Below are 22,946 nucleotides of genomic sequence, written 5' to 3'. Positions count from 1 at the left end.
CAGAATTGTGGGATGTAAATTAGGAATTGGTGAAAAAAGTCTTGCCATAAAGTTTTTTAGAATTCTAAGAAAACGGACAGAATTATGAGTTTATGTCTCACAATTAATTTTAATTTACTAAGAAATTCCTAGAAAAAAAAGTCAGAAATCTGAGTTTATATCTTGCAATTATAATCATTTACCCAGAATTCCAAGAAAAATAGATAGAATTGTGAGTTTATATCTCGCAATTATTATTTTTTACCCAGAATTCCAAGAAAAATAGTCAGAATTTTGTGTTCATATCTTGCGATTTATTTATTTTTTACTCAGAATAATAATAATAAAAAACATAATCAAAATTTTGAGTTTATATCTCGCTATTAAATTTTTTATGTGGAATTCCAAGAAAAATAGTTTGACTTTTGAGTTCATGTCTTCCAATTACTACTACAATAATCTTCTAATTAAATTAAAAAAAAAAAAAAAAAAATTATAAATTTAAAAAAAAATTACATAGTCCAAATTTTGAGTTCATATCTTACTATAAATTTTGTTTACTCAGAATTCCAAAAATAGTCTGAATTCTAAATTTAAATCTTGCAATTAATTTTTTGTTTACTCAGAATTCCAAGGAAAAGTCTCTGAATTCGAAGTTTAAACCTCGCAATGAATTTTTTTTGTACTTTTTTTTGTAATTAAGAAAATTTGTCAAAATTATGTCTCATTATTCTATTTACTTTTACTCAGATTCGCAAGAAAACATTTAGAATTGTGAGAAAAGTTAACTTTCTATTTTTTCATCCCGTAGCAGAAACAGTTTCCATAAAATACAGTACACTTAAAGTTGACTGTGAAATTGTTTCCATAGTAACTGCATCTTCTCTGATTGGTGGATGTTTTTTTTCAGTATAAGGGGCATATCACTAATGGGAATACATATATATATATAATATGATAAAAAAATATATTTTTGAAAAACGTTAAAAAGCTATTGTTAAAAATCGATTACATGAAGAAAATGAATGTTATTGATCTGTTACCCGACTGTATTATGAGGTGCGTGGAGGAATTCACTGAATCTGAATCAGACAATAGCTGCTGGGGCTGTAAATAAAACACATTAATACATGTAGTAAACTACAAACACACACACTGCAGCTGCTCAAAACTATGCTTTCATCAAATGGACAGCCATAAGACTATGAGCTCATGCTAGGAACACGCACACACACACACACACACACACACGTCTCATGCCAAAGCACACATCATCTGAAACAGCGCTTGTGCATCAGCTCAAGTGTGTATTTGTACATGATTCCACAAATCAACGTTCATCTGGAAGAGAAATCTGCTTCCGAGCTACAGTGTAAAATATTATTGCACCAAAACGTTTACCTCACACTCTTGCATGTCCATCAAACAGAGACAGTAAACACAATATCCAGAATAAACTCACCGCACTACAACAATGTCACCGCTCCTCAAATGCTACTCGAACGTTAGAAACAGGAAGAGTCTGTCAGAGCATTGTTCGTTCAGTCCACAAACAATCAAATGTGGGTTTTCTGGTACTGCTTTCAGTGTAGACTCGTTCTCAAGTGCATCGCTTACAGAAATGTTCAGTGTATTTTGCTCATGGGAGAATCCCAATGGAGTATTCACAGTTTGGATGAGTCCGACCGCCGGCTCTGTGTGTGTACAATTTGGTGGAAGGGTTTAACGTTATCCTGAGGAAGAATGTTGACCAAAAATCATGACGTCACGTTTGTTTGGTGATTTCAAACCACCGTCTGCGAGCTGTAAACATTTCACTTCTGAATCCGTATGGAAGAGCTTCTGTCCAGGCTGAACTTGCACCTTTTGCTTCAAGTGGCACTAAATCAAACGAGCCAATAAAGTCAAACTCTAGTGTTAGGATGCTGATAATGCTGATGTTATCCATGTAAAGAGTTCAAATCAACATGAAATGCCAAATGTACCTCAGTAGTATGATGGATTTCCTAGAGAAGTGTTTTATTTCATAGAGAGTAGTACAATGCAAAAAAATGATTGCTTGAAGTTTCGACGTAAGATTATTGGAGAATATTTTACAATTTTTATAATTTCTTACTTTTATGTTTAAATCAATATGTTGTTTGCAGTTTTCCTGAAACTGTGAATTAAAAAAAAATTATATATATATATTATACACACAGACACACACGTACTGTATCCAATTTTTAAGTCTCTTCTGCATACAAAGGATGCATTTATTTGATTAAAACCACAGTACATTTTGTAATAATATTGTGAAATATTATTACCTTTTAAAATAATGGCTTTCTAGTGTAATATATTGTAAACTGTAATTTATTCCTGTGATGCACAGCTGTATTTCCAGCATCATTCCTCCAGTCTTCAGTGTCACATGATCTTCAGAAATCATGAAAATATGATTATTTCCTGCTCAAGAAACATTTCTGATGATTATCGATGTTGAAAACAGATGTGCTGCTTCATTGTTTGTTTGTTTTTGTAGAAACCATGCAACGTTTTATTTTCAGGATTCTTTGATGAATAGAAAGTTCATAAGTTTCGATTTCATGTTGACTTTAACTCTTACTAGTGAGTGATCAGCACTTGAAGTTGATTTTGTCATAAGGTTAGTGTGAATAAAATCCAGTCCTGGCGAAGCCGCTTAGCTAATCACGAACCTTAAGAGCTCATGAAGTGATTCAAAAACGAAACAAACAAGTAGAAAAACACCAGTAGTCTATGCACTTCAGCCAGTGTGTGTGAGTGTGTGTGTATTTACAGGTTTGCGTGATCAAACAGTCGTGGCTCTGCTGTGCTGCAGCGCGAGCGGGGAATACTCTTTGAAGCGGACGCAGAGTTTGCCGCGAGTCCATGGGTTTTGTAGCTTGAGCGGGCAGAAATCGTCCTGTAGCCATTTCTCTCTCCCCTCCACCAGCAGAACCAGGCCGAAGTGTTCGAGCTGCTCGCTGTCATACACACACACCTCAGATGCACAGGACGGGTATCCACACTGACCCGGGGCACAGGTGCACTGCTGCGCTGCTTTCTGCAGGTGACGGCACACGGCGTTGATCTCCTGGACCACCAGACGAACCATCTCTTTGGCCGACGTCTCTGGAGTCACGCGCAGCTACAAACAGAAAATCGCCTTTAAAGTTGTCCAAGTGCAGTTCTTAGCAATGCATACTAATCAAAAATTACGTTTTGAAATTAAGAAATGTACAAAATATCTTCATGGAACATGATCTTTACTTGATATCCTTATGATCCCATGCAATGTATTTTTGGCTACTGCTACAAATAAACGGTACCTGACTGGTTTTGTGCTCCAGGGTCACATAATAATGACTGAAATTCCTCTGTGTTGAGTGTTGCAGTTAAATTTCTTTGAACTGAATTCCTCTTACTGCCATTTCTATACAAAGGGCCAGTGAAATTGAACTGCACACTAAAGCACCCTGAGCTTCATCCACTACTGTGCTGATTAGTGCATGAGCTCACACACACACTCACTTTGACACTGGTGTCTTTGGGTAAGCCGGTGCGGTATTGTGGGTAAACTCTCAGTGTGCTGTGGCACAGTCGGAGAGGGGAGCCGGCGGAGAGTCGCTGGACGCCGCTGTCCTCTGATAGGGTGCGCACCGGCGCGGGGCGGGGCTCGGAGAAGCAGAGGTCGAAGGAGGAGGGGCGTGTCCAGCGCTTCTGATTGGAGGAGCTGGTGGGCGTGGCTGGCGTGGAGAGGGGAGGCGGGTACTCCAGGCTGCTGGTGCGGACGCAGAGCGCCGTTCTCTTCTCGGTGACCCGCAGCAGCTCGATCTGACGGCTCGGCAGGATGAAGTCGCTGTCGAAGGCGCTCATGTGCTCACGTCTGCTCACCCCTCCTCCGGTCTGCAGCACGTCCGGCTGAGAGGAGCAAGGCGAGGACTGCGAGGAGGAGGAAGGGTGTGTGGACGCCACGGATCTGAAGCTGGTGGGAGACGGTGGGAGCAGGTCCAGCTCTCTGGTGCTCTGGGCCACACTGGAGCTGTACTCGCTATCAGTGGTGAGGAACACCTCCGATGAGTTATCCTCATCCGACAGACCCTGGCAATCTGAGGGAAAGCCAGAAAAAGAGACTTCTTAAAGGAGCAGTTCACTTTGTCATTTACTCACCTTTAGGTTATTTGTGATCTCAAAACCAGTCATAAGGGTCCATTTCTTGAAATTGAGATATATGCATCACCTGAAAGCTGAATAAATAATCTTTCCATTGATGTATGGTTTGTTAGGATGGAACAATATTTGCCTGAGAAGCAACTATTTTAAAATCTAGAATCTGAGGGTGCAAAAAAATCTAAATATTGTGAAAATCGCTTTTAAGGTTGTCCAAATTAAGTTCTTAGCAATGCAGATTACTAAGTATTAAACATACTTACAGTAGGAAATTTACAAAATATTATCATGGAACATGATCTTAATATCCTAATGATTTTTGGCTTAAAAGAAAAATTATAAATTTTGACCCATACGATGTATTGTTGGCTATTGCTATAAATATACCCTAGAGACTTCAGACTGCTTTTGTGCTCCAGGGTCACACGTTTAAAACCTGCATGCTGTTATATTTTCATAGTGACCATCGAAGGTCAAGGTCAAAAAACGATGGAAAAGTATAACAAAATCCTAAGAGGAACAGACCCTAATTCAAGTCATTATTTATTGATAATTTTTTTATATATTTATATATACTGAGATACAGTGCATTGGTTGTATGGGCGACTTTTATGCACATTTTACGATGCTTGTGCCCTTTTGTAATTTTTAAAGCTTGTATCCAATAGAAATAAATAAATAAACTTAAAAATTTTAATAAATAGCATTTTATTAAATAAACATTTAATACATTTTACTGTTCTGCAAAAAACAGATTTGAAATAATAAAAATGTACACAAATAATACAATTTAATTAAATGTTGCTTTAAAAACAAAACAACACAAAGATCTACAATTACAGCCAAACTCTTTGTGATTCTGTCAGATGACTTAACCGTACCTTAACTCATCACAGTTCACAGTTCATAAATAATCATATGAGTTTAATACAGGACTGCATGATTAATCGAAATAAAATACTAAATCGCAATATGGGTTAACGTGATGATCAAATCTCAGACTGTGATTTAACGAAACAAATACTGTATATGAGCCGCATGGTTCAGTCACTGAGTTGTGAAATATAGAAAGACAGCCATAAATAATAATAGTATACAAATTTTACAGTTGTAATGTAAAAATAAAAAAATTATATTGTTTTCCTTAAATACTATTTTTTACTTACTGTAAAATATTACAGTTGTATTGTTATTATACAACAGCAATATTTTTGATTTAGTTTTATTTTGAAATTATTATTACTATTAAAGTCACAACATTTGTAGCCTAATAATAAAGGGATTCGGCTGAAAAAGATCTGGGAGTCCCTGATGTATATGATTCCAATTCTAAATCGTTCCCACACATTGATGTGGTCGCTACACTGTACTGATGATCTGATCGCTGGTGTGATCTGTTCTGTCTCTCACCGTTGTGTTTGCGTGTGCTCTCTGGTGACGGGGTCGGTGAGGGCAGGTAGTCCAGCTGAGAGGAAGTGGAAGCTGGTTTCTCTGGAATACTCTCTTTGGAGAAGTCTATAATGCAGCCCAGGCTCACTCCAGAGCTCTGATGCTTATACCGAGCCGCCTGGAGGACCACCATCCACCGCGCATCACGCCACAGCTCCTCCAGATGCTGAGAGTCAACACATATGAACACGGGTCAATCACCACAACACAACTCTACTTGAGGAAGCAGTAGATTACTGTTCATGTTTTAGGTGGGTTGATGTTTTCATTTTTAGATTTGGGCAAGGAAAATGCCACTTCAGAGCTGTTTTGGTGTTTTCACGACTCTCAACATGTGTCTTGTTTTCTGTCAACTACAAACAGGAAACAACACAACCTCTGCATTAAAATCATGCATTTCTGGGTTACTTCGTGGTGTCTGTGTGGCTAAATCAGTACTTTTTAATATAAGAATCGAATATATTATATATAAAATAATTATAAAATTGATTATTTTTTCGTTATGTATATATATATATATATATAATTTATTTTTTGTTGTTAATTGTCACTCACATTTTTGAACATAGACTTGAAAGTGCATGATCCAAACCGACATTTTTATAATTCATGACTGAAAACATTTTGTGACATGATTTTGATGTATCATTTTCATGGTAATGCAATGTTTGAATTTACAATGGGTTTCAAAGGATGAATTTTGAGATTTTAAGTTATCAAGTGATATATAATTTCTGGTGATTTCTAAAGTGTGACAGAGAAAAAGGCAACAAAGAAGACTTTTTTTGACAAAGGTCAGAACTCCTGATATGATGTAGGTTTTTGAGGTGCACTCTTGTCATAAATCAATATATTACTTTTCCTACATAATTTTTAACAAAAAAGATTGGTAAAGTATCTATTTAGGAGTCTTAGACCTTTCTAACGATATATAGTTTGTCATGATTAGATTAGGATTTAATTGTAATATAGTGAAGTAAACGTAGGCATTTAGACAGGGTGACAGTTAACAGGTTATATATATATATATATATGTGTGTGTGTGTGTGTGTGTGTGTGTGTGTGTGTGTGTGTGTGTGTGTGTGTGTGTGTGTGTGTGACTTTACACTGCAAAAATATTTTGATATTTGTAAAAATGTTTATTTTATTTTTATAAATACTCATTGCAAGATAAATGCTAGTTTTTATTTTTATGTTTTATTTTTTAAGAAAATGTTTTTTTTCTGTTATCTTATCTAAAAATTAAAGAAATGAATACTTTTATTCAGAAAGGATGTATTAAATCAATAAAAAGTGACAGTAAGATGATAGTTGTAGTACATTTTAACTTTATCTTGCTTACTACAAATTATGGCTTCTTATCAAGTCAATAGTTAATAAATGCACATAAAATTTGATTAACTTACTGTATTGTATTATCTGAGAATTAAAGAGAATGCGGGGATTTCAATATTTATTGCGTTAATCAAATGTTATAGATCAAGGTCAACTCTGTTTAAATTATTTTTAATTTATATTATTTAATAATTTTGAATCCCCCCCAGAAATACTTGTCACAAGATAAGCTTTTTTTTTTTTTTTTTAAACAAGCAAATAAAATATAATATAAGATATATAATATTACGTTACAATAAAAGATGGAAGATCTTATACAGTGTTGCTTTCTAAGTAAACTTATATAATTTATCAGAACAATAAAACACACATTAAAAATAGAATAAGTTTTAATCTTAGGTGTCTTAAAGTAATAAGGTCTTAGCTCTGGCTGTGGACTCTGATCATATTAGCTGATCTTCAGCTCTGTATCTATTAAAGATGATACTGTAAATGCCACAGTTGAACAGTTTGTTCTGACTTTTATTGCAGGTTTACTGTCATCAGTTTCACCTATGAAAGCTGAACCGGAGCGGCGGGCTGCCAGTGTTGAATCGCACAGAGGACAGAAATACCTGCAAATACTCCTCAACCTGCTGATGTTTCTGCTTGGCAGCGAAGAGCTCGGACTCAGAGAACGCCTCACGCAACGTCTGCTGGGACATCAGGGACTCCAGAGCCAGCAGAGCCGACACTCGGCAGTACAGACCGATGAAACTGGGGCAGTAGGCCTCGAAATGAACTACACAGATGGAGAGTGAGCGCACGGAGAGAGACGGGCAGAAGATACGTGTGTGTGAACATGTTAACGGTGTGTGTGGTCTCACCTAACTCAAAGATCTGCAGAGGCAGGGTGAAGAATCCCGAGCGTGGCGAGTAGAGATGGTTCTGTCCGGGCGGTGAACACACCTCCTCACACGGTGGGAGGAGCAACAGGAAGGACACGCCCCCTCCCAACTCAACCACCTCCTTCACATACACACGGAAATCCTGTGCCTGATATATGAGGGACACCATAAAAATGTTAGTATTGCATTGTATTTTATTTTGGCTGTATAGGGTTATATGGTTTTGGAAATTAGAAACTAGTTCTTCATTCCAAATTGTTCTGATTGGACTATTCATTAGATTCAATAATGAATAGTAGACTCAATTTTATAACAAGGATACATTAAATTAATCAAAGTGACATTAAAACACTATTTGTGACCCTGGACCACAAAACCAGTCTTAAGTGTCAAAAGATTTATACATCATCTGAAAGCTTTCCATTGATGTGTGGTTTGTTAGGAGGACAATATTTAACTGAGATACAACTATTTGAGGGAGCAAAAAAATCTAAATATTGAGAAAATCATCTTTAAAGTTGTCCAAATGAAGTTCTTGGCAATGCATATTACTATTCAAAAATTAAGTTTTGATATATTTATGGTAGGAAATTTACAAAATATCTTCATGGAACATGATCTTTACGTAATATCCTAGTGATTTTTGACATAAAAGTAAAATCGATTATTTGACCCATGGAATGTATTGTTGTCTATTGCTACAAATATACCCCAGAGACTCAAGACTGCTTTTGTGCTCCAGGCTCTTATTTGTGGTAGAAATTCATACTTTTATTCAGAAAGGGTGCATTAAATCTGTCAAAAAGGACAGTAAAATATTACTTGTGCTATGACTTTTTTTTGTTGTTGCACAAATTATCATTTTTATTCAGAAAGGATGCATTAAATCAATCATTAACACAGTAAAACATTATTAATGGTACATTATTGCACTTTTTTTTAAAGAAATTAATACATTTATTCAGCAAGGACGCATAAAAATCAAAAGTGATAGTAAAACTACAGTACATTGTGACACTTTTTGCAGAAATTAATACATTTATTAAGAAAGGATGCATTAAACTGATTAACTGACAGTAAATCATTATTTGTTGTAAATTAGAGTCCTTTTTAAAAATAAACTGATATTTCGATTCAGAAAGGATTCAATAAACTTAAACTTAAATAAAATACTTGACTGTAAATTAGGGCCCCTTTAAAAAATAAAATAATAACATTAATAGCAAAACATAATCAGGTGTCTGAATAATTTTCGGTTTGAGTGTATATATATATATATATACATATAATATAAATTATGTCTATTGGAGTATGTTTTGCAAAAACAAATTTCAGTGTGTTACTTATCATTTCTTTTTAATTATTAGGGAAATTTGCTACCAATTTCCTATACCAAAATGTTTTTCAGTGTAGAAATGTCCATAGATTTTCCATTTACAAACACAATACACACAAAACAGACGAGAGGACGTGCTTTTCATCTCTCGTCTGTCATCTGTATGTAAATATGTGTATTTCATGCTGTGTGGCCCTGATTTACTAAATTCCCACATAAATGACATTAACTTGCTTGTGCAATCAAACTAATTGCATGTCTCTGTGTGGATGTGTGGATGTGCGCACCTGGAGGTTGGGAACGTTGATGTAGGCGAGTAAATCTTTAGCAGCGCTCCGCAGATCCAGTAGGAGGCGATGTGGAGCGCTCTGGACATCGTCACAAACCTTCGTGCTGTCCTCCAGCGAACTCAGCGACTGAAGCCACTGCCATTCTTCCCTAGGAGACAAACACATGTAATTATTATACACATATATAACGACATCTGCATGCATGACTCATGAACCATGAGCACGTCATACCTGGAGACGTGGCCGTTGTCTCGTATTTTGACGTGGCACAGCACGTTTGGGTGTTTGTGTGACACCAGCATCCTGATCTGGTCCACTGAGGTGTACAGCTTCAGGTATCCCAGATACAGGCCTGGAGACAGACACTTCCTGCTGCGCCGGTGATACGCCAGCTTCTCCTGCACACCAAGAGCTCATTAGAGAACGCCAGCCTCGTCAAACCTGTCTGGAACAGCTCCAAATTCATCCCAAACACAAGTGCAATAAACATGACGTGTTATTAATGCTTCATTCTGATCTTAAATATTTCTGAATGTGTGAATAACTGACAGCTTACCTGGAAAAGTGTGTTTTGTACAAACTGTGCTCATATTCTGTAAGCTAATAAAATATCTCAAATCATATCAGCATTTTCAGCTTTTTCCATTACGTCCATGGATATATTTTTTGATTATGCAGAAAAATGAACAGCAAAATGGACAATATTGCAAAATAAAAAACAAGACTGACTGATTTGCACTTATTTTTCTTCAGATTTTTATTTTTTTTCACAATTAAATAGTTTTTTATTCATACTACTATAATGTGAGAGAAATATTTATGAAGTATTTACACATTGCAAAATGCCAAAAAAGTATTATGCAATATTATGCATCTGTCCTGTCTGTCACAATCCAAACATCTTAAATAATGACTATATAATAATTTCTATATCTTTCTGATTTTTATTTTTATTTTAAGGTGAAATATGACTTCAAATTCATCGCACTGTATGTACAGTGTCTGGAACATTCTTTGTGCAGTCTGAATGATATGGAATGGAAAAATGGGCAAACTCTCACTAACACACACACACACACACACACACACACACACACACAGACAGAGGTATGAAGAACTTCCTGCAATAGCCTGAAATTGACCCACGTTTATCATTTCTAAACTATTTGAGTTTAGAGAGACTGACTCTGGAGCCATGTGGTTGTAGAGCTGTGGAACCACTTTGACCACACACACACACACACACACACACACACACACGGCTTCACCGCAGGGAAAATCTGAGCCGCTCAGACAAGACATCATTTTGACACCAAGGCTGATGTTCCTGAGCCAGAGCTGTTCCAAACACACGATCAGCGGCGGGTGAAGTGTTTACAGCGCTCAGACTAAACCATCAGAGGAACAATGCTACTGTTATACTCCCACAATTCACTGCACTCCAGGAACCAGAGCGAGGAACACAGAAGCTAGCGGCAGCTAAATGTTTTTTTTTTAAACCTGTTGAGGTAAAGCATTTGCTCGCCCAAATTATGCCATTTTCTTCATTTTTCAAAGTTGCTTCAAATTCATATTGTGCTCTGAAATTGTCAAAATGAGTCACTCCAGGCTTGACGTCAATAACGAGACACTAGAAAGTCAATGATGTCTGACGTCAAACCGGCCACGACGAACAGCAGGAAGAAAATGACTCCAAATTCAGAAGTTTGGACACAATAGACTGAATTTATGTTTCTTATTATTCTAAAAAGGTAGTTTTAAGATGCATACAGCACTTATTAAAAGTTTGAAAACATAACTGTGATTTTAAAATGTTTTTAGTGAAGTCTCTTCTGCTCACCAAGGCTTCATTTATGTGCTGAAATATATAGTAAAAATACTAATATTGTAATATATTATTACAATTTAAAAGAACTGATTTTTTTGTGAATATCTTGTAAAATGTAGTTTTTTTCTGTGATGCGCAGCTGAATTTTCAGCATCATTACTCCAGTCTTCGGTGTCACATGATCCAAGCAACACAACTGTTTTCAACATGAATAATAATGAGTAATGTTTCTTGAGCAACAAATCAGTATATTAGAAGGATTTCTGAAGATCATGTGACATGTGAAGACTGGAGGAATGATGCTGAAAATACAGCTGCACATCACAGGAATAAATTACAGTTTACACGATATTACACTAGAAAGCCATTATTTGTAATTGTAATTATATTTCATAATGTTACTATTTTTACTGTATTTTTGATCAAATAAATGCAGCCTTGGTGAGCAGACTTCATTAAAGTAAGAGTTATGATTCCAGTATTTCCATCTTTTCAGTGATAATGGTGCTACACTGGGTTTGTGACACATTGGTGATGCACTGGTGTTTTGGTGTTTAAAGCACTCACATGCAGTGAGGTGAGAAGCGTCTCCAGTGCACTGGGCTCGTCTGATGAAGAAGAGGAAGACCTGCGCTGCAGCTGGAATTTACTGACGGGAATCCAGCGAACGCCTTCCAGCGGCGCGCATGCGCTCATGTCCTTCATCAGCACCAACACAGCGTTACCGTGCTTGTCCTTGATGGGCTCAAAATACACCTGTCCCAGATCCACTGTGCCCAGGAGCGCCTGCAGAACAATTCAAAAACAGTGGAAATAAATCTCTACTCTAACATCAGTTTGATTGCAATTCTTTGCAAATGATTCTGAGATTTGGTTATTATGATGCACGTTAATGTCCCTAGTGACTGTCGACTTCACCTGCAGCTGCGCAGCCGCCTGCAGCAGTTTGAGGCGCGTCTGAAGCGTGCAGGAACTGGAGGCGTGTGCAGGACTGATGCACTGCTGCATCCAGGTGAGCTCCTCCCACAGATGTGACACCTGTCAGTGCACGTTACCATGGAGACAATGTTTCATACTCAAATGCTGACACTGTTTATTACTGGTTCAGTGTTGTTGCAAGGAACGGATTCAAATTTGGTTGCATTTTAACATTTATATTTAATAATGTGAAATATGTTAAATATATTTGATTACAATTATAGATAAATTATATAAATTGTTTTTATATAAATATATTTTCATATATATGTTGTAATTTATTTACAGATTTGAAGTCCTTTGAGTGATTTTTAAAAAGGTATTTTTAAAAACATATAAAATACATACATATATGTATATATATATATATATATATATATATATAAATGGTGTCAAATGATTAACCGCGATTAATCGCATCCAAAATAAACGTTTTTTTGTTTACAAAATATATGCGTGTGTATATTTATTATATATATATATATATATATATATATATATATATATATAAACACATACACGCACACAGAGCATATATTTTGAAAATATGTACCTGTATTTACATGTGTATATTTATATTCATATAACTTATATCATACATAAATACATTTAATATACACAACATATGTTTCTTAACCCCTTAACTGTCACTCACATTTTTGAAGATATACTTGAATGTGTATGATACAAACCTAAATTTGTATGATTCATGACTGAAAACATTTTGTAACATGATATTGATGTACCATTTTCATGGTCATGCAATGTTTGATTTTAAAATGGGTTTTAAAGGATGAATTTTGAAATTTTTATATAGCTTCTGATGATTTCTAAAATGTGACGAAGAAGTCTTTTTTTTTTAAACAAAGGTCAAAACTCCTCTTATAATTTAGATTTTTGAGGGTGCACTCTTGTCATAAATTAATCTATTACTCTTCCTACATATTTTTCAACAAAAAACATTGGTAAAATATATATTTAGGAGTCTTAGACCTTTCCAACGATATATAGTTTGTCAAGATTAGATTAGATTTAATTGTAATATAGTGAAGTAAACGTAGACAGTTAAGGGGTTAAATATATAAATGCACATGTGTGTGTTTATATATACATAAAAAATATACACAGTACACACACATGTAAACAAAAATGTTTAGTTTGGATGCAATTAATTGTTTGACAGCACTAATATATATATATATATATATATATATATATATATATATATATATATATATATATATATATATATATACACATAGACAGACACACACACACACACGTAATTACATAAAATAATATTATATTGAATTTTTTTTATATTGTTTTATTTTTTACCAATGTGAAATAAGTTTTACAAAATTATACAAATGATATAAATTGTTATTATATAGAATTATTAATATTAATTAATATATATATAATGTGCACACACACATATATAAACAGATATCATAAAAAATACATACATATACATATATATATATATATATATATATATATAGCATGTAAAAATTGCAATAATTACATGATAAATTTAATATTATAATTATTTATAGATTTAAATAAATAAATATAAAATAAATGTTTGTGTGCGTGTGTGTGTGTTAGTTTAGAGCTGCATTACAGCAGAATTTTGTTTTTGCATCACTGAATCAGTATGTTTTTATCTATAACTGTAAAGCTGCTCTGAAACAATCTATATTGTATTGGGTAATTAAAGCGTTTGGGTAATTAAAGGTGACTGACTGATATATAATATATATATTTATATAAAATGTATTTAGTTTTTAAAAACAAATATAATATTAATAATAACAGTTACATTCATTTAAACTAAAAAAGCCAGACCAAACCAGTACTATAACAAAAGCTTTGATTGGTTACTACTAGTGATTTGGTTGTGTGCAACACTTTGTCACCTTGGTGAACCAGAGTAAATCCTGAGCGTGACAGCTGTACGAGTCGTCCACCTCGACGACAGGCAGCTGATCCTCTGGAGTCACCAGAACGTTTTCATCTTTATAAAATATACAGGCCAGATAAAGACCTCTGTAGAGAGGATCAGAGAGAGAGGAGACATAGATAATGCAAGAGCGTTCCTCACTGCAGCAGTCATCATCTGATGTTGCTTTCTCTCACCTTTTCAGATTTTTGACAAATTTGCTGGTGGGCTGGAAGAGATGCCTCAGACTTTTAGAGACAGAGTGTTTCCTGGTGTTCGACGGGGCTTTGCATTGTTCTAAACACACAGAGGGGTCAGAACTGTCAAACACAGCACAGACAGTCATGTAGAGGAGTTCAGATGTGCAGTTTTAGCTTTCAGTCTAAATGATAGATCACTATTAGTATTTGCTTTTCAACAGAAAATGCTGTTGCTTTTTAACTTCAGAATGAAGATTCATAAGCATGAAGTGCATATAAAACTGATGAAGTGAGTATTAAAGTGATAAAAATGTAATTACTGTAACTAAATAATTATTTACTTTAAATGTTAGTAGACTGAGATGTTATTTTAATAACAAACTTACTGTAAAGTGCAGGGATTTTAAAGCAGTTTAAACGTTTGAAATAAAATGTCAATGAAAAAAAAACAAAAAAACAAAAAAACATGACCTTAAAGGGCACCTATTATGCCCCTTTTTTATAATATGTAATATATGACTCATGTGTCCCCAGAATGTGTCTGTGAAGTTTCAACTCAAAATACCCCTCTGATCATTAATTATATCATTTTGAAAATGCCTATTTAGAGTGGAAGAAACACGCAGTTTTAGTGCATGTCTCTTTAAATGCAAATGAGCTGCTGCTCCCGCCCCCTTTTCCACAATAGGCTTTGATTTACAGTGTGTATCTCAGATATTCTGTGATAAGATTATTAGATTGATTAGATTAGATCTGTGTATAACGTGACAACAGCTTAATATAGTAATATGACCCTAACAATAAAATAACTCTCTCTCTTGATTCAAAAACTTCTGTAGCTTTAATAAGGAGACTTTTCTTATTTGAGTGCTGCTTTTAAATGCTCTAGCGTGAAGACAAACATGGCAGATTGTGTGCAACTCATTGCTAACATGGCGGGGTGGGGTGGGTACTGTCTCTCATCACATTTTACCGATTCTGCCAATGGCTTATTTATAGACACTGCTTATGCATTATGGAGATAAAAAAAAAAAGAGCAGGTGGATTTTTATAATTATAGGGTGGTTGTGTACACACACTGCCAACACACATTTATGTTCAAACATCATGTAAAAGTGAATTTTGCATAAAAGCTACCCTTTAAAATAAGCTGCATTTTCTTGTGCAAAATATGTCATTGTTTTTTCCGTTAGATTTTGGGTTGAAATAAGGATAATGTTTTATTAAATTATTATATTCATGTACAAAGATATTTACATTGTAGGTCAAATGGAAAGTACTACTAAAAACGTGTTATTACGACCATGCACAAAGTACTATGATAAAGCTTTAGCATTCAACAGATGTTTTTGGCAGTAAATGACCTGTCTTTATTTAACAGATCCCAATGCAAGTAAATTAAAATGGGTGCAAATTTTTATGCTGTGTGTGAATGAAAGTAAAGCATCCGAAGCCGGTGAAAGAGTCTGTGTGTGTTTAACTCCCTGCCTAATTTATCCCCTTTAACTGAGTGAAATAAACCCTCAGCGCTGATGCCCTAAAACCAACAAACAGGACCCGTGCACTCCAGCCCTCTGAAATGTTAACTCTACATTTGTTTTAAAGTGCTGTAATGTTTGTTGCTGCTGCTCGGTGTGAATGAGGAGGGTTTCATTCAGGTCTAGTAGTGTTTACCGTGGCAGGCACAGTGACGGTGCGTCCCTTTAATTTGCCCCAGGAGCTGCTCTAACGCCTCTTTCAGACCCTGCTGGCGCGGCAGAAGACCATCCACCTCCCTCCAACCTACAGACACACAGACAGAGATAAGACCAGTGCATTGTGGGTAAAAAACACAGACGCATTTGAAAAGACCTGAAGAAGGTGTTCAATGTGGTTGCTAAGGTGTTCAAGGTTCAGTTGTGTTTGGTTGTTAGGGTGTTGAAGAAGGTTTGCTTTATAGTTGCTATGTAAACTACCAAACAAAAACTATGTGATTATGTAGGGAAGTAATGATTAACAACGAGCCGGTTAAAAATCGATTCAAATATGTGATGATTCAGATCGGTTGAGATGCTAAACATTAGCGATTCAATAAGGCGTAGGAGTTTATTTGAATGCATGTGTGAGGGGAACTTACTGTCTGTAGAAAAGTTGAGATTTGTTTTTCTTTTCATCTTGCCTCTGTATAATCCATATTAAAGTTCATAAGTGCAGTGTTGCTTTGTTTACAGCGGAAACCAAAGAAACGCTTTAAGCACCTCCTGCTGTCAGAGAGTGAATCTGCGTCTCATTCAGCTCGTCTACTGTTTGTTTCATGCAAATATTAGGTCAAATCATTGCAAATAAGTCAAATCATTCTGTTTTTGCTTAAAATTTAGCAATTATATATTCTAATTTAGAAGCAATCAAAACCAACAAAAGAGCAATAATATGCAAGTGCTATATTAGAATATTATTATGGTGTTATATTTCAAATTCACAAAGAAATGTGCAGCATTTTGTCCAAGCAATAATAAAAGGACTTAAAAAAAAAATCGTGAATGGAATCGAACCGTCTCATGAAATAAAAATCATGAATCAAATTGAACCGTCTTGTGAAATAAAAATTGTGAATCGAATCAATTGTGAGTTGAGTTGAGTGAATCGTTACATCCCCATGGTTATGTTATGTTTGCATGCTAATCTGGCAGTAAATCATTCAGTATTGGCCTTATATCCCTGCATCAGGTGCGCACACACACACTTGCACACATACTTGCACTCGCACATACTCTCAAACGCACGCACACACACACTCGCACTCTCTCACACACAAACACACACACACACACTTAAGCATGTGCACACACCCTTGCACACACTCGCACTCACAAACACACACATGTACACTCGCACTCTCTCTCACACAAACACACACACAAACACACACACACTTAAGCATGTGCACACACCCTTGCACACACTCGCACTCACAAACACACACATGCACACTTGCACTCTCTCTCACACAAACACACACACACACACACTCATACACACACACTGACACACACTGAAGCATGTGCACACACCCTTGCACAGAATCACACTCACACACTCACACACGCTCTCTCGGCATGGTAAACAGGACAATGTTCTGATGGTGTGTTGGTTGCAGGTTAGTTCCTGAGGAAGCAGAGAAAACATGGACGCTCTATTCCGGGAATGTCTAACACAGACCTTCTCTTCAGTCGGCTAACCTCACCAAGAGTGTGTGTGCATGTGTGTGTGTTATGAAACAGATAGAGCAAAAGGAAAAAAGGAATGCAAACATCATCTAAATAAAATAAATTGAATGAAAATCATTTCTGCATGCGGCAATAAAGCGGTGTGTGTATGTGAGCGTGAATTGTAGAGGGAGACAACAAGTGTGTGTGTGTGTGTGTTTTTGAGTTGGTGTATAAGAGCCGTTCTGTCTGCAATTTTACAGCTTCTCACAGACATGCAAATATTTCCAGAGGGAGTCGAAATGGAAAACACAAACACACACATTTAAATTAGCATGCTCAAAACACACGCACACACTCAACGTAAAAGAGCCCTAAAATCTGATGGGGGAAAAGGAGGGCTTGTCCTCACAAACATAAAAATGAGGACACAAGTATGGCACAGATGAAGCCAGACTAACATAAATAATTACACACACACACACACACACACACACACGTGTACTCACTTGAGACTGTAGCACAAGCAGGTTCAGATATCTGAGGTGAACTCCATCCCTTCATATTATATGCTGATACCTGGACATAACAGCATGTGCCCTGAAACAGAGAGACAGATCTGTGACTGATGCTCTATTTAAAAAAGTATTTGAAAAACTTAATCTAATTAATATAATCAATTTAATCTAAATATAAAGAAAAAATTTTTGTATAAAAATTACAATAGCACATAACATTTCTTAAACTTAAAGTTTTACTTAACACTTGTGCACAATTCCTTAGTTACTAAAATTGTTTTCGTATAATTAATAAATAACTTTTCTGTACTCCTGACATAACCAAAAGAAAATTAGCAAATGATATAGCTTAAAGGTATGGTTTACTTTATCTCTTTTGTTGGACATTAAAATAAATGTTTTGATGAAAGCGTGTGTTTATTTTATAAAAGCCCATGGAGTTTTATGACTTTACTTGACTTTCCCAGGTATCACTCTTTTAAAAATGAAGATGTTGAGAAGGTGAATTAAAATAAGAAATCTCTTGTGTTTTTTTTTCTTATTATTTTAAACTATTTTAAGTCATCCTGAGAACCCTTTGGTAGTTTGCTGAGGCTTCCTAGTGGCTGAAAACCACTGCTTTCATTAAACGTCTGTTCTTTCATTCAGAAAACTTTCGTTCATAAAACTACAAATCAAAGTGATTCATAAAGATGGAGCAGGTAGCAAAGAACTTCAATTTCAGGTCCGTTTCTCACACAAAGCTATCATATGGCTTCAGAAAACCTGAAATACAGTGCACGGGTTGTGTGTTATGAACTTTATGGTGTTTTTTTTGGGGGGGAGCGTGACAGCTGTGGTAATATTGTTTGTGGTTTGTTTTACTCCTCATACTAACCGCTGGAAGTCCAGTGATGTCATACTGGAGCTGAGTCACGTCTTCAATGACCGTCTCACCCAGTAATGGAGTAAATGAAGGAGCGCTGCTCCAGCTCACTGAGACACACATAAGAAGCAGTCATTCAGAAGATGCACAGACGGAGCTGGAGCTGACCATGCTGTGGGCCGGTGTCTACTAGTCACAAGCACTTTACTGTGCTTGCTCTATGGTGAAACAAAATGTGTTTGTGTGCGATTTGTTTTGTACGGAAACCTGCGATGGCAAAATGTGAAACTAAACAGATTCTGGAGAGTTTTTTCATCTGACCATCAGATTCCTAAGATGGTCTTAATTAGTTTGAACACCTCAAAGATTCATTAAACAAACCTAATGTCTGACAGAAACTACAGGCAACTGTTATACAGTATGTCTATTTTTGACACTGTTTATGACAGCACTCGGATATTATATCATAAACAAACACTAAAACTAAAGCTAGTAAAACATTTTTGTTATTTGCAATACAGCTGAAATATAACAAAATATAACTATTAGACTTAAACTAAATGAAAATTGGAATATTTACCTTTGCTGCTAACTGAAATAAGTAGTAAAAACAGTCAAATGAATAACTAAAAAAAAATAAAAAATAAAACTAAATGTAAAAAATAAATTAAATAATAATAATAATAAAAAATAACTATCCCTTTAATGAATTAAATAATAAATTAAAGGAATAGTTAAACAAAAATGTACATAAAACTGAAAATAAAAACGTATTCTACTTACTACTACTTATTTAAAACTGAAAATATATAAAAGGCTATCAAAAATATTCATAAAAGATACAAAAGTATAATAAAGTGAGAATTAGGCAATGGATTTATATGATATTGAATTAAATTACATTTAAAATTTAAAATGTATGCAGTTTGCAGACGCTTTTATCCAAAGCGACTTACAGATGAGGACAGTGGAAGCAATCAAAAACAACAAAAAGAGCAATGATATATAAGTGCTGTGACAAGTCTCAGTTAGGTTAACACAGTACACCTAGCATGGGATTTAAAATAATATAATATAAAGAAAACAGATAGAATAAAAAAAGAATAGAGCAATATACATAATATACATATACAATGGGATAGTTGACCGGTCAGTTGTGTGACTTCATGTGCTTCAGTGGTATAATTAAAATGAACCTTACAACGGGGGTCAGGGGTCACTCACCACTGTATTTGGTAATAACAGCAGAGTTGTGACAGAGAGGCTCTTGGATGTAAACTCTGAGACTGGTGCTACTGCTGACAGAAAGATTGACGACGCTGGGAGGCTCAGGAGGACCTGAAATCAACACAGACACACACTCAGTGTCACACACGGCTGCTGTAACCTCAGGTGTGTGTGTGTGTTACTCACTGGCGTGTATGTATCCCGTCTGCATGCGTTTGTAAAGGCGGAGCTTCCATTCCCAGGTTTTCAGCTGTCTCTCTCTATCTGACTCCTCCCCCTCCCCAGGCTCCTCCCCCATCACCTGGGCAACCAGCTCTGCTTTGCGATGCTCCGCCTCTTGCACCAGCGAGGCCAGGTGAGCGGATCTGCCTTCAAGACTTAAAACTAGAGAACACAAGAAACACATAAAACAAACACCTACGAACATCTCGTAGAGTCATTAAAAATAAACCAGAGTTTGGATTTTTCAAATGTTTAAACCCAGGAACACAGTTTTACATTTTTTTTTATTATTATTTTAAAAAGAATGACAAGAAAGGAAAAGATGGCTTGTTTTTTTTTTGTTTTTTTTTTACTTTGAAAAATATTGGGCTCAATTTCTATTTTCTTTTTCAATTCCAATGAAACTTTCACAGTATATCCCCCTAAGGCTTACAAGCTAAATATAGTCACACTCATATTATTGATGTACAAACTACATTGTACTCTACAACTGTGCATTGCATGGTTAAACTGCAGTTATTAATAGATTTGAAATGTGTACTATAACACTGAGTTATGAATAAGCCATTTTCGCCACTAGCAACTATCTTTGATACTTTGTAACAATATTTGGTTGAATTTCTTGAAATGCTTCATATTTAAATGTTTCATTTAATGTTTTATAATAGTTTTTACCCCAAAATGAATTTCTTTAGAAGCATTCAGATCTGTACATTTTTAGGAAGATTTTGACTAAAAACTGCATTACCTCAACGTAAAAATAAATAAAGAAAGAAAATGAAAATACACCTTTTTCCTTACTTTTCCTTACTTAAATATGGTAATAGCATTAAATGTTATTTTATCAACATAAATTAAGTTCAGAACAGAAAATACTATAATGATAATTTACAATATGATTATTTACAATCGAAATAATAGTTTAATAACAAAAAAAATACAAATGAAAGTTAATACCTCACGTTCTCCTAAAGTTATACCTCATGTTCATCATGCAAAAAATATATAATATAATACTGTAAATGTAATGTGCATATATTATTTTAATGTAAAATTATATAATATAATGTGCATATTTTTATATACTAAATGTAATGTCATTTTTTTTTTTAAGATGATCTGGACATTCACATATAAACTACAGTAGAAATAATGATACCTCTATAAAGTGGTGGAAAAACTGACTTTATGTTTTGATCATTGGTGTTGCATACCATATCAAATGGCTGCTGTCGCTGTTTGATCGAAGCAATAAGCCACTACCGCTTTTTGTAATGTATAGCATGTGGCCGACATCTGTAGATGTATGGTTTCTGATTCATAAAGTGGGGCTCGTGCTGCATGTGTTTGATCACAGGGCATGTGTACTCACAGTGGGGACTCTCTTTGGCCCCGGCTCTCAGCAGAAGTTTGGCCATGGGGACGTTGTTGGTCATGATGGCGATGTCGAGTGGCAGCAGTCCTTCACTGTTGGGTGTGTTTAAGTCCAGCTCCTCCAGACTGAAGGTGTTAAACAGAGACTCCACCACGTCCAGCTCCTGATGCTCCACGGCTTCAAACAGAGCCTCGTTTCCCTGGAACTAGACATGCATGCATAGACATACATCACTCAAGTGGAAAATCGCATGCAAACACATGTATGCATGCTTTAAAACTGCAAACACATGCATGCATGAAATATATCAATGCCATTTTTGACTGAATATGATTTGCAATAAGGTTCTTTGAAGGTTAAAGAATCATCGCTTGTGATTGGTTGCTTTATATGTCAGACATGTGACCCTGGAGCACAAAACCAGTCAACACAGGTATATCTGTAGCAATAGCCAACAATACACTGTATGGGTCAAAATGATTGATTTTTATTTTCTGGCAAAAATCATTAGGATATTACAACCCGAATTCCGGAAAAGTTGGGACGTTTTTTAAATTTTAATAAAATGAAAACTAAAGGAATTTCAAATCACATGAGCCAATATTTTATTCACAATAGAACATAGATAACGTAGCAAATGTTTAAACTGAGAAAGTTTACACTTTTATCCACTTAATTAGATCATTTAAAATTTAATGCCTGCTACAGGTCTCAAAAAAGTTGGCACGGGGGCAACAAATGGCTAAAAAAGCAAGCAGTTTTGAAAAGATTCAGCTGGGAGAACATCTAGTGATTAATTAAGTTAATTGATATCAGGTTTGTAACATGATTAGCTATAAAAGCTTTGTCTTAGAGAAGCAGAGTCTCTCAGAAGTAAAGATGGGCAGAGGCTCTCCAATCTGTGAAAGACTGCGTAAAAAAATTGTGGAAAACTTTAAAAACAATGTTCCTCAACGTCAAATTGCAAAGGCTTTGCAAATCTCATCATCTACAGTGCATAACATCATCAAAAGATTCAGAGAAACTGGAGAAATCTCTGTGCGTAAGGGACAAGGCGGGAGACCTTTATTGGATGCCCGTGGTCTTCGGGCTCTCAGACGACACTGCATCACTCATCGGCATGATTGTGTCAATGACATTACTAAATGGGCCCA

At 35.5% G+C, this 22,946-nt stretch overlaps 1 protein-coding gene across 6 annotated transcripts in view; it reads right to left on the bottom strand.

Moving 5' to 3' along the window:
* Nucleotides 1-712: 712 nt before the first annotated feature.
* The window catches only part of LOC132116368 (ankyrin repeat and fibronectin type-III domain-containing protein 1-like), an 83,741-nt gene continuing 61,507 nt past the window's right edge, over nucleotides 713-22,946 (bottom strand). For 5 of the 6 annotated variants that reach the window (XM_059525183.1, XM_059525182.1, XM_059525184.1 and 2 more), the window contains 17 exons: nucleotides 21,790-21,997; nucleotides 20,382-20,579; nucleotides 20,193-20,306; nucleotides 18,981-19,078; nucleotides 18,095-18,185; nucleotides 16,075-16,182; nucleotides 14,398-14,497; nucleotides 14,178-14,307; nucleotides 12,196-12,315; nucleotides 11,845-12,063; nucleotides 9,681-9,847; nucleotides 9,447-9,597; nucleotides 7,803-7,971; nucleotides 7,551-7,717; nucleotides 5,563-5,767; nucleotides 3,514-4,091; nucleotides 1,580-3,130 (listed from right to left, as the gene is read on the bottom strand). In XM_059525183.1, coding sequence (XP_059381166.1) covers nucleotides 2,792-3,130; nucleotides 3,514-4,091; nucleotides 5,563-5,767; nucleotides 7,551-7,717; nucleotides 7,803-7,971; nucleotides 9,447-9,597; nucleotides 9,681-9,847; nucleotides 11,845-12,063; nucleotides 12,196-12,315; nucleotides 14,178-14,307; nucleotides 14,398-14,497; nucleotides 16,075-16,182; nucleotides 18,095-18,185; nucleotides 18,981-19,078; nucleotides 20,193-20,306; nucleotides 20,382-20,579; nucleotides 21,790-21,997 — 3,162 coding nt within the window. In that variant the 3' untranslated portion in view covers nucleotides 1,580-2,791. Of the gene's footprint in view, nucleotides 1,087-1,579; nucleotides 3,131-3,513; nucleotides 4,092-5,562; nucleotides 5,768-7,550; nucleotides 7,718-7,802; nucleotides 7,972-9,446; nucleotides 9,598-9,680; nucleotides 9,848-11,844; nucleotides 12,064-12,195; nucleotides 12,316-14,177; nucleotides 14,308-14,397; nucleotides 14,498-16,074; nucleotides 16,183-18,094; nucleotides 18,186-18,980; nucleotides 19,079-20,192; nucleotides 20,307-20,381; nucleotides 20,580-21,789; nucleotides 21,998-22,946 lie in introns of those variants that run through there. The other variant, XM_059525181.1, reaches the window with a different exon arrangement.

The sequence above is a fragment of the Carassius carassius genome, chromosome 35 (assembly GCF_963082965.1).
Source record: "Carassius carassius chromosome 35, fCarCar2.1, whole genome shotgun sequence".
Classification (NCBI taxonomy): domain Eukaryota; kingdom Metazoa; phylum Chordata; class Actinopteri; order Cypriniformes; family Cyprinidae; genus Carassius; species Carassius carassius.
Note: the sequence above shows the minus strand (reverse complement) of the source record. Positions and strands in the feature narration are given on the sequence as shown.